General features: G+C 36.7%; 1 protein-coding gene across 1 annotated transcript; it reads right to left on the minus strand.

The window, feature by feature from the left end:
• Nucleotides 1–600: 600 nt before the first annotated feature.
• On the minus strand, nucleotides 601–6,649 carry LOC103929515. Its single transcript, XM_048591733.1, has 6 exons — nucleotides 6,544–6,649; nucleotides 6,356–6,432; nucleotides 5,596–5,707; nucleotides 5,049–5,482; nucleotides 3,920–4,235; nucleotides 601–1,920 (listed from the first exon to the last, which is right to left on the minus strand). The coding sequence occupies exons 2-6, from the start codon at nucleotides 6,388–6,390 to the stop codon at nucleotides 601–603; spliced, it is 2,217 nt and encodes a 738-aa protein (XP_048447690.1). The 5' UTR covers nucleotides 6,391–6,432; nucleotides 6,544–6,649.
• Nucleotides 6,650–12,644: the final 5,995 nt, after the last annotated feature.

A 12,644-nucleotide genomic window follows, 5' to 3' on the forward strand; every position in this document is an offset into this window, starting at 1 on the left:
TCTATGTTGAAAAGTTGGAACTTTGCTATGGTTTTTAAGGAGTTGGGTTACTCTCATGAATTTTGAATCACGTGAGAGGTATCATTACTACTACTCCAATATGGTGATATTTATATTCATTTACAAATGAAAATTCTCAAGTTTAATTTTAACATGAATTGAGGTTTGGCAATCGAAACACCCTCAAAATTAAAGGAGACGCACCTTAAGGACTCACGACTTTCCGGTTTTCCTTCTCAACTATAATTTGGTAACGGAAATGAAAATAAACGTTCAGTTTTCCCTAAATTTGAATGGGCAAGTCAGACCCTCGTCAACTTTTTGTTTGAAAACTAAAAAGCATCAAATAAGAACTCAATTTTTTTAAGAAAAAAAGTGAAAAGTAAAAACTGTAACAAAATGATTATTAAACAGCCTTTAAAGGAAACAGAAACCAGGACAAGATGGAAGCACAAAAGCACAAACCGTGTCGGCATTCGAGTACAATCCGTGTCCTTCAGTAAAGGGCTCAATAGGGCCATGATTTCAAAAACATTTACAAAACCACTACTCACCACTAAGCTTCACTGTGACTAACTAGCAATGCCATGCTACATGCTACTATCTGTACATATTAGGTCGAGTATGATCGTAATATGAATACCGATCTGTTGGTGCCCCAACTGGCCTTCTTGGTAGGGCTCTCGTTAATGCTTCATCAGATGTCATCCATGGCGTCGGGTCTGGAACAGAGGGATAGTTGGAATAGGGAGGATTGGAAAGCCTCGACGAGGGGATGCCCATATCAAAGTAAGGATCAATATGTGGCAGCGGCGGAGAAACTCTTGACCCAGAATCTGCATAACGCCCAGTTATAAATCGATTATCTGCTGAAAAATTTGATCTGGTATCGACGTTAGGGCTACTGGGAAATATAACTGCCGCGGTAGTTGGAAAATTTGGTCTAGTCTCAACATAAGGATTGATGGCGGATCGATCAGCACCAGCAGTAGAAAATGTTGGCCTGAGTTCAATGTATTGACTGGTAACGAATCGATCAGCAGCACTAGTAGAAAAAGTTGGTCTGGGCTCAATATATTGACTGGTGGAGAATCGATCAGCAGCATTAGTAGAGAAGGTTGGTCTAGTCTCAACATAAGGGCTTGTGACAAACGCATCAGGAGTAACTGAAACCCTATTTTCAGGAAAATGCCTTGCAGACGGTAAGCCAGAAGAACCAAAGTAGCTATTGTGAGCCACAGCTTCTTCAACTGCAAAATCAGTTGGTAGTCTGAAAAGCCCGGCACACCCAACAGGAATCTCTACTCTGTCTACAGTTTTCGTAGCAGGAATGGATGGTTCAATGGACTTGTGTGCAGATGTACCATCTACTAGCGGCAATCTAGTCATTGTCTGTTGTAGTGATAACCTTGCTTGTTTAAGTGCATCCAGTACGCCACCCAACTTATCCTGCGAGTCATGAGGCACCAATGCATATAGGTCGTTTCTGCTCCCTGAAGCATTTCCTTTATGGAAACCATAGCCAGCATCAGAAGACGTGGCATCTGATGTATGTTTGTGGGCCGACTGATGCAGAAGTTGGTCAGTGTGGGAGCCACGTGAACTCTGCCGAGCATAATTTTCTGAGCTCTCTTGATTTTGCTTTCCATTTGCCGTGGGGAATGCAAATTCTTGAACTTGTGAGGAAGCAACAGAGCTTCTACTCGGATTATCCTGCAACCCTCCCATATCAATATGTGAAGCTAATAGAAAACCGTTTGACTGAATTTTGACTGTTTCCTTAGGTAGGCAGACATCTCCTTGTGCTGACTTTGACTCTTGAGCTTGGGCAGCAGTCACCCTGGCAGGAGATGGCATTTGTGCCTTTATCTCGTCTCTTTCCTCGGTGATATCGGAATGGTTCCCAGGGTCGCATGAATCCTATATGACCAAAAACCCACCAGGATTAGTGGATAAAAATTCCAAACAATAGAAAACAACAAGAAGACCTTTTATGTAAAAAAAAACACATACCATCATTATTAACAAATGCAACCAGCGAAGTGAATGACTGCTTAGAAACAAATGTTACTTGTACCAAACACAATATCACAAGGAGAAAAACACCCACGCCATGTGTTCATTCAAAACTGATTAATTTTGTTTTGAAGCTAGTTCAGTAAAATATTCATGTTTACGTTTTTTTTATCTTAAAGACTCACAGGAAGAGTAAAGTTCTCACTCATATGAAAAATACATGGAAGAAATCAGGCTAATGCTGCATCATCATTAATAATCCCCAATATAATGGGTAGAGCAAGCGTTTGAAAGCCATGAAAGAAGAATTAACATCTTCTGGAAAAGGTGGCTCCTATAAGCCCGAATAATAAGACAACACCAAGCTAACATGAAACTAGCAGGTGAAGTTATGGTAGACTATTACTGTAAAAGCTAACACAAATAATACTTTCACACGACAATCATGTTTAACTACTATTATAAAGTTGACTTTTGTTCCATTGCTTGACCTAGCGTTGCATGAGTCCCAGTACAATTTAAGATTTTCTTTTTTCCTTGCTCAAGTTATACCTTCCTCTGGTATTTGATTGTTTCTTAAAAGCAATTGAGAGTTTTGTTATGATATTTGGTTGGGACTCGAAAACTTTTGACAAATGAGTTTGGTGAGAGTAAAGGAAATTCTTTTGAAGAACAGGAATCAATACAATTTCAAATATAACGTCATACAAGAGATCTTGAAGACATGGACAGAGATCTTGATGACATGGACAGGAATCAATACAATTTCAAATATAACGTCATACAAGAGATCTTGATGACATTGTTGAAGATGAGGCAATAAACCTAAAGTCCTAAGACCTGATGAATTATTTACAGAAAATTGATGTGAAGTTGTCAAATATGTTGATAAATCGGGTTTGAAAATTCTAATTTGATGTTGCCAAGAGTTAATTTCTCTAGTAAATCAGATGAAAACTAATTTAAAGAAACTGTGGGTTGTGAGACTGATTACGGAGAACGAAAGTAATTGTTCAAGAATGCATACAACTGTAGCTCCTACAAATCTCTTGGAAAATTGAGGAAGAGAAAAGAAAGGGTTATCTTTCATATGAGTAACTATAATTTTCTTCTTCGTTTTTGGGAAAGGACACAGAACCAAACCAAGTTTACCAAACATATGAAATCTCAATTACAGCAGAATACACAAAGCCCAGAAGCCGAAAGGAACATTCAAGATATGAGATTGTGACTGGGAGTTCAACTAATGGCAACATAATTGGTGGTGAATGTTGGCAATGGCACTGCTGAAAAGTGATGGATGCAATTAGCAACTGTGAAGTGACGACTGTGCCATTGGTTGTATTTGCAAAGGTAGTGAATATGTTAGTAGTAAGTCTAGTGACTAGTTTTATGATAAAGGGATGACCCATGGTAATTTTGACCGTGGTGACGGTTGAATAAGTTCAGTTATCAGCTTCAATAAGTTCTTTGGAACTGAATGTTTGAACTTTTACGTGGGTTTTCACTAATCAAAGTAAGCCATGGCCTATGGACTACAACAACATACTTTTCAGAAATTAACTAACAAAAATACTCCAAAACTAGGCTATATACGCTATCAACACATAATTTAAGAAACTAACTGATTGAAAATTAAGATGTTTTGGAAATACTCTAACAACACTTGATGAATTATATTGCAGAACTTAAAATCGGTCAAGCATAACTAAAAAGATGGAAAAGGAAAATTATACAATCATGGTAACAATTACGGTTTGTAGCACTATTATGGAGTATGTAAATCCAAAGGGCATTTATTCCAAGCATTAAGACATTATGCAGCGAAATAGTGATATTCTTTGAAGGCGATGCAAAAACATTTAAATGGTCCATGATAAGAATAGCTTCATATAAAACATACCGGTGTACTGGTATTATTTTCTCTAAACTTCTCTTCCCATTCTCTTTGAGCCTTCTCCATCTCTTCATTTTGACAAATAAGTTGCGCCTGATGTTCTAGTGCTTTTTCCATATCTTTGTCTCTTCCATGCCCACTGAAATCCAGGTCCCTATTTCTTTGTTTTTCAATGGTCCCTGACAGCACACCATTTGATAAAATTTTCCCTTCTGGGAATTCAGAACTTTCTCTCAATTTCTCAGGCCCACCGTATAGGCCATTTGGAAGCCCTTCTGAAGAAGCAGAAACACCATTTTCTTGAGAATCAAACTTGTCTGATCTGAAAAAATACAATAAAATGAATCTATTTAAAACTACTGTGTTATACAGAACCCCACGGTACATAAACCAAGGACTTTTCAGAAAACTCTGCTCTTTTTGCTTTTTCATTTTGTCTCTGGATTTAAATTGTTTTATATTGTTGGGAGGATAACATAATAGACATATTATGAACATTATACGGTAAATTCAGCCCAGATTGTGTACCAGTGCATGTAGCATTTAACGCAATAGATATGAAAAATCAGTTTCAGTCTACAATTATCTTCGTCAGCTAGAAAATTCTGGGAGGAAGAATGGATATAACAACACTCCTGAATTCAGAGAAACAAAGACTATAAAGTATACATGTTCTTACTGATTTTTCCATGATAGCTTTCTTTATTGAATATGCATATAAGTCTGAAGTTATTAACTTGCTTTACACTAATACTACAAAGTTTTAAAGCAAACATAATAATGATAACAACAATGATATTAACCATAACAATCATAACAACAACAACACTTAGATATTAGATAACTGGGCTGCTGCGGTTAGTATTTGATACCAAAAGTCTTAGGTCTTAGGTTGAAGACATCTCTACAGTTAGATTAGGCTAGTATTTGTAATGCACCTTAACGGATGAAATACTTTTGTCTTCATTGAATCACTTTCAGTTGGCTTAGGAAAATTTATTAAGAGAATATACATACTAAATCAAATAGCGCAGCACCTTAACCCATACATACATATATCAAATAAGCAGGCCTATGAATGTATATACTATATATGCACAGAAAACAAGAAAAGTAGTACGCCAAACAAACAAACCTTGTTTCTTTGTGTTTTATCTGGCGGCAGGATTTTCCAAGGTGGTGTCTTGGAGAACTTGAACCCACGGATGTAAAATTGCCACGTCTTCTCGTGGATAGATCCTTATACTTTTCCTGAGAATGTGGAGATTCAATGCGCCCTTTCCAAGACAAGCTTCTACCAGGTATTCGAGAAGAATCAGCATCAGAACCCGAAAGTTCCTCCTGATCGTTTCTTCTCGCCGTCAAAATTTCGAAGCTTTCTTCTTCATTTGTCAAGTTATTACCCACTTTGGATCCCTGGTGTGTTTCTTGATCAGAGCTGGAATCAAATTCTTCGGAAATGTCACTTGCCCCTTGGTTCTCCAAAATGGCAAGAACATCTGCTGTGGCTTTCTCGGCCATTTTTCTTTGAAGAGAAACAATCTTAAGTTGCTCCTCCAGTTCTTCTACCTAAATTGTAAACAAAACAAATATTGTAAAACTAGTGAAAGTGAGAGTGAGAGTTCTTTGAACAATAGACCTGATATTAAAAGATCCACAGTTTCCCATATCCTGAAATATACCGTTTTTTCCAGCTCATTAACTCTCTGTCTTGCACTTCTTGAAACGGACCTCTCAGACAGCAACCGTGCCCGAAGAAACTCAATCGTCATTGCACTGGAATCCTCCATACTCCTGGTTTACATGGCAATAATTAGGGGTTGAAGCACTATTATGACTCAAATAAAACAAAAAAATCACTCTTTCAAACAATCTATAAGAACCAAACACCATTAATCTCAAAAAAGGAAAACTGAAAAGTGAATGCTGCAAGTAGTTCATCATTAAATGGGATCATTTATTTCATCTCTAAGAAGAATAAAGAAATAAAAGACGCATCAGCGTCAAACAATATGGTTAACATTGATATGATCATGGAAATATAAAACATGACATCCATCATACCAAGCATCAATAGTAAGCTGTGCTAATTAAACTCCTCGACTCTGGAATTACAAGCTAAAAATTTCATACTCTCCTACATTTTCTCATCACAAGTGTACAAACAGGAAGACTCAGCTAACGAATACTAAAATTCATAGTCATACACAATTAAAAACCTCAAAACCACAAAACACCAGTTGATCTTTGCATTTGAAATTTCCAATTCTTAGCTTTTCTTCGGCTTCATTGACATTGAAAAGGTAAGAAAAATGCGAAAAGAAACCGCCAGAGTGACGGCGAACGCACAACACCCCCGTGAGACAAAAGAGTTCAAACATTGAGATCCACATCAAAACGAAGCGAAAACAAAGAAATGAGAGGTACCCAGATGATCCTTACCTCTGATCTTGCGAGTCCTGATTAGAATTATGCATTCTAAAGGAAGATCAAACGGAACCCCCAACTTCAAAATTGAGCTGCTGCAACCATGATAGAGATTAAACATCAAAAAATGAAATTGAAATTGAAGAGCAATCCAGGTGAGAGATTGCGAAAATTAAGAGGGTAGAAAGGCAAGGATAGAGAACTAGGGTACAATTTGGGTTGCCTTAGAATGAAAGCTCCATGAATGATGAACCCTAACGGAGGGAATGAACAGAGGAAGCTTCTTACTCGCGACCATTTGAACAATGAGGGTGCAAACGCAACAAGCCAATGAGGCCTTTGGTCCATTTGGGACATCCTGTCTTTTTAAATTAATTTTCAAGCGGATATCTCTACTAATTAATAAAACATTCATTATCAACCAAAATCCTATGAAATTATCAGTTTAAAACATTCATTATCAACCAAAATTCTATGAAATTATCAGTTTAACTCTCTAATTAAAATAAAATATGAATAAGAAATACGAGACAGAAATGTAATTTCATACGATCAAATTTTGCTGTTTGTTTTTTTTAAGCCTCACCTACATGTGATGTTAAAATACCTCTAATATGTGTTTATACACACAAAATATGTAGGCAAATGCTAGTGTGAATAAATCTTTGCCCCTTGCATGTTATCTAAACAAGTCATTCCGGACTTCACATACGTCATTGATATAAATCTTATAAAGACTCAAGCATGAGAAAGCTAACTCGCAATTGAAATCGGAATTTGAGATGAAATATGTTGAAAAACTCGTCCATGTCTTGGCATGAGGTTCGAGCATTATTTTAATAGTATTTTGGTCACCAGTCGAACTACCCACAATCATCTGTATGCAAGATGCAAAGTTGAGACTTTTTGAAGGGGTTATGGAATCAAAGGTCTATGTTTGAGTAGGGTTCATCTACGTTGTACTTAGCTCATTGCATTGCGCTGGACATCTCTTTCGATAAGCCTACATGCCACCATTGAATTGGTGAAAGACGTTTTCTGATAAGGTGATGTTTGCCTTATTAGTTATTCTCACACATGTTTCTTATCAAATCTGCATGATGTGATAAATAATAGCACTCAAATTAAACCCTTTTTTTGACAACTGTAGTATAGATATAAGTAGGGATCGTTCTAGGCCGGGGATTAGGAGGGATTGCTAATCTAATGAAAATCGACTCAAAGATGTAAAAATATGCTTTAAAACACTTAAACAAACTCAAAAGACTCTTAACTAAACTTGTATGACTCAAAACAAACTTCAACGACTCAAAACAATAAAAAAGACTCAATTTGGACTCTAGGACTCAATTTGGACAAAAATACAATTAGTTTTGACTCAAAAGACTCAAAAACACACTTTTGGACAGATTTGAAACAAATAAGTAAAGGGGAGTTGGTTTTGGACGAATTTAAGAGAAAAACAAGTAAATTAAAGACTTAAAACAGATTTTGACGAATTTGGGAAAAACCAATGGATGATTAAATAGCCAAGGGATATTTCTCCACACATGATACATTCAAACATAAATTGATTTCCAGTTGCTTTTCCGATAAACCATGAATCTCAACACCTTAGATTAACCGTGACATTACTAATTAACCCTCAGATTTCCGTTAAGTTATTGGATTGGATGACATCATACGACAACCCAAAGTATTCTTCAAAAGTCCCCTACATGACATCATAATAGAGATACAATCAAATATCATTACGTTCAATGGAAATCATAAGTATTGACAAAGCACTTGTAACTATGACATCATGATACTCATGCTAGGAATTTACTTAACATGATTGTGAAAACAACCTTAACTACTTGTGAATATAAGTTTGTGACGATTATGTGAAACTCCCTTATATTCTAGCATCAAATTCAAGCATGCAAATTAAGTAGGCCTCCATAATCAACATACAAGAATAAGTTATCCATCAAACGATTAAGTAAATTGCATTCACAATTTATGAAATCACAACTGGAATTAATCAACTCATATTATAAATGTAATCATGGTTTCAAAGCATCCCCAAGCTAAAACGAGTTTAGCCTCTCATGTTCACAACAAAACAAAGGAAAATAGAATTAAACATTGAAAACAAAAGATAGATTACACCTAAAAACGTTCCAACACTCCAACTTGACTACACAAGCGTCCAAGGCTTTGTCTTTCTTCTTTTCTTCCTTGCTAAGTCACGGCACAAGAGTCTAGGGTGGTTTTGTGGATGATTTTCTGGGTTGTGAATGGATTTAGGATGGTAGGGTGGTCCGGCAAGGGGTAAGGATGGTGTATGGAGGTTTGGGTGAAGGTATGGAAGTAGGAGAATGGTGGAAGGTCTGATGGAAGGCTGCAACAAGGTTGTGTTTTTGTGTGAATGAAGGCAGGTTGTATGGAAGGGTGATTAGGGTTCAATAAGGGTGCGGCATTGGGTATTTATATGGAAGAAAGAATCCTTAAGGTTTTATTACATAGTTTAGGAAAGGATTTAACTCCAAATCCTTAAAGAAAAGGAAACACAAAGTCAGAAAATCAAGGGAAAGGGAATGGTAATTTGCGGCAAAGGATTGCAAGAAAGGGAGTGTGCTTTATTTATGAAATTAGGCAAAGATTTTGGAATAGAAAAGGTATGTAAGTTGTGGCTGAGTTTGAGATGAAAAAGGAATGTGTTTTAATGATTTAGAATAGGAAACAAGGCCCTCCCTTGCACGGCAAGGAAGGGAACCACCTATGGGATGCACGACAAGGAACTTAGGTTGCAAGGGAGCTTTATTTTGTATCCTAAAATACATAAGGTGCCTTTAAACTTGCTGGAATTTAAGGACATTTAGGATTAGGAAAGGTTAAACCAAAATAGGAAACCTTGACTTAACTTTCCTACTTGAAGTAGGAAACCTTCTTTGACTAGGATTCCTCATTTGATTAGGAATCCTAACTCCTTTAGGTCTTCAATTTCGTCCATTCCTTTTGCTCCAAGCATAAGCTATCCATTCCAAGTCCAATTTTGCTCCAAAATGCTCCAAAATGCACCTTTTTGCTTCCTTAGCCATATGAACCTAAAAACACACGAAAACAGCTTTAACTACTAAAATAACTATAAACTAACAACATAAATGTACGAAAACAAGCCAACTAAGTCGCCTAAATATGCTCCGATCAAATTCCCCCACACTTAGCTTTTGCTAGTCTTTGAGCAAAACAAAACAAAAGAAACCACAAACAAAACAAAACACATTCTAAACCTTCCAACATGTATCTCAGGGATTTCCAACGAACATGACACATTAAAGAACATCATTCCCACGGTTTTTAGCTTCCTTTACACTTCAACAAACACTTAACCATAGTTACCACTTATTAGTTCACATTTAATCAATTAAAACAATGTTTTGAATGTAGTAACATGCCTTAGAGAATTCCCTCAATTCCTCACTAGAATGCACTCTATTTTCACACAGATTTTCTACCTTCACACCCTACACTAGGTATATGTGAGAAGATTGATGTAAATATGAAGACTAACAATCACATATGTTATATCAAAGAAAGCATTTTCTGGATTTACGACAATGACATGTATATGATCTCATGAATGGAATGCTACTACTTAGAATGAGAACCAGTGATTCCATATGCTCATACTAAATTCAAACTCCACATATTGAACACATAACATCAAGATAGAAGTTGAGGGTTGTAACTGGGCTAAGGGTATTGGCTAACAAAGAAAGATAAAGGATAAACAACGGTTCTTAAAGCAATAGGAAGCAAAATAATGAAATTGACTCTTAAACTCACTTTTGATGGCAGAAATCAACTTTTAAACACAAGGGAAGATTCATGCAACATTTAGGGTCAAATTTCGAACTCTTGGACCATTTCTTCAACAACCAACACTTGTGAGTTCATTCTCACTTATTTTTCAACTCTTTTTCTTTCTTTTCACCACTTTTCTATTTTCTTTTTCTTTTTTTCATGATTTTTTTTCTTTATTTTCCTTTTGCCGTGCGCTATTACCTCCCCCCACACTCGTTTTCTGCAATATATTGATGAAAAGGAGTTCATTCTAAGTCATGCTTCACTATTCTTTAAGAACAAGGGTATGAGAAGTCCTAATCTAGGCTAGGTAAGGATAATGTGGCTAACAAAGGAAATAGGCTTGAAAAGGCTCAAAAGGGGTAATCCTACAATACATATGCAAAAGGGTTAGGCTTTTTGGCTTTGGCTTGACTAACAACTTCATCTTATTGTATGTTATGCAATCAATATCATGCTTTGAATGAAATGGGCATGAGTTCTAGTATTTGGAACTATCATGAAATGCATTCCAAGTAGCAACCAAACAAAGAATGATGAGATCATGCAACGACTTTAGAAAACAAGAAATCACAGATTTATACTCTCCAAAGAACGTTATAGGCTCAAGTCTCTCAAGGATGTAGCGTTAGTTTGAGTTCCTTCCTTCAAGCATGTTACAAAAACTGATTTTCTCTTTGTAATTACATGTGAATTCATAAGCTATAACCATAACCAAGCATAAACCAAAGCATAAATTAACTTCCAGCCATGTTCACAACATTCTTTAATTAAAAACCAAATCGTCATCATTGTGTTGGAAGGTACCCTAAGACACAAACAAACACACAAAAACAACTTTAAAACAACTCTTTTTGGGTTTTTCAAAATTGTTTTGTAATTTTTTTGTAAATTTTCGGATTTTCTAAACAAAAGATATGAAAACACTTCAAAACACTCTAAAAACACTTAAAAATAGTGAGAAACAACATTATAAGTGATAGGTGATAAAATCCCACGAAAATCATGCAAAATCATGCAAAAACAACTTGTTTACCCCCCCCCCCCCACTCTTAAATCAAACATTGTCCTCAATGTTTCAAACAAAGACTCACATTCAAACAAACAATATAAACTAACTAACATGACGAAATAAAAACAATAAAGAGATAGAGAGTTAGGAACGCAAATCTGATTTTGTGGCATGAATTGTTGAATTGCCCAAATCCTCTCTAGTTGAATGCATGGGTTGCCTCCCAAGAAGCGCTTGCTTTAACGTCGTGCAGCCGGACGAACATTTTTCTTAGCCTCAATTAGAGCCCACGGCATGGAGAGTGATGTCCTCCACAACCTACCCTTCAACATTTGCATAATAGGGCTTCAAACGATGCCCATTCACCTTGAATTCTTGGCCATTCCTCAAGCTTTGGATTTGAACTGCGCCATAGGGAAAAACATTAGTAACAACAAAAGGCCCAATCCACTTAGAACGTAACTTACCGGGAAATAAACGAAGGCGAGAATTAAAAAGTAAAACTTTTTGCCCTATGGAGAATGTTTTGCTTCGAATCATCTTGTCATGGAAAGCCTTGGTCTTTTCCTTGTAAATGCAAGCATTCTCATATGCTTCAAGCCTAATCTCCTCAAGTTCATTCAATTGCAACTTCCTATGCATTCCAGCCGCATCTATGTCCATGTTGAATGTCTTGATCGCCCAATAAGCCTTGTGTTCTAACTCCACGGGGAGAGGACATGGCTTACCATAGACTAGCCGAAAAGGGGACATCCCTATGGGTGTTTTGTAAGCCGTTCTATAAGCCCATAATGCATCCTCTAAACGTATACTCCAATCTTTTCTTGTTGGCCCAACGGTCTTCTCCAAGATTTGCTTGATTTCTCTATTGGACACATCGGCTTGGCCATTGGTTTGAGGATGGTAAGGTGTTGAAACCTTATGTGTGACTTGATACTTCTTGAGCAATGCCTCGATGGTACAATTGCAAAAGTGAGACCCTCCATCACTAATAAGCACTCTAGGTATCCCAAATCTAGCAAAGATGTTAGTTTTTATAAAATTTGCAACAACTCTAGAATCATTAGTACGGGTGGCCTTGGCTTCCACCCATTTTGAGACATAACCAACCGCAAGCAAAATATAAGTAAAACCAAACGAAGATGGGAAAGGGACCATGAAATTAATGCCCCAAACATAAAAAATTTCAACATTAAAGATGGGTGTTTGCTGCATTTGGTCCCTTGCACCTATATTTCCCATTCGTTGACAACGATCACAAGTTAAACAAAAAGTCCTAGCATCTTTAAAGATTGTAGGCCAATAAAAATCACATTCTAACACCTTAAGGGCAGTGCGTTATGTGCCAAAATGTCCACCACATGCATAAGTGTGACAAAAGGTTAGAATTGAATTAAACTCACAATCATGCACACAACGATGAACAATCTGATCCGCACA

This window comes from the organism of the source record quoted next, unplaced genomic scaffold, assembly GCF_019419815.1.
Source record: "Pyrus x bretschneideri cultivar Hongxiangsu unplaced genomic scaffold, Pyrus_bretschneideri_v1 Contig35, whole genome shotgun sequence".
Classification (NCBI taxonomy): domain Eukaryota; kingdom Viridiplantae; phylum Streptophyta; class Magnoliopsida; order Rosales; family Rosaceae; genus Pyrus; species Pyrus x bretschneideri.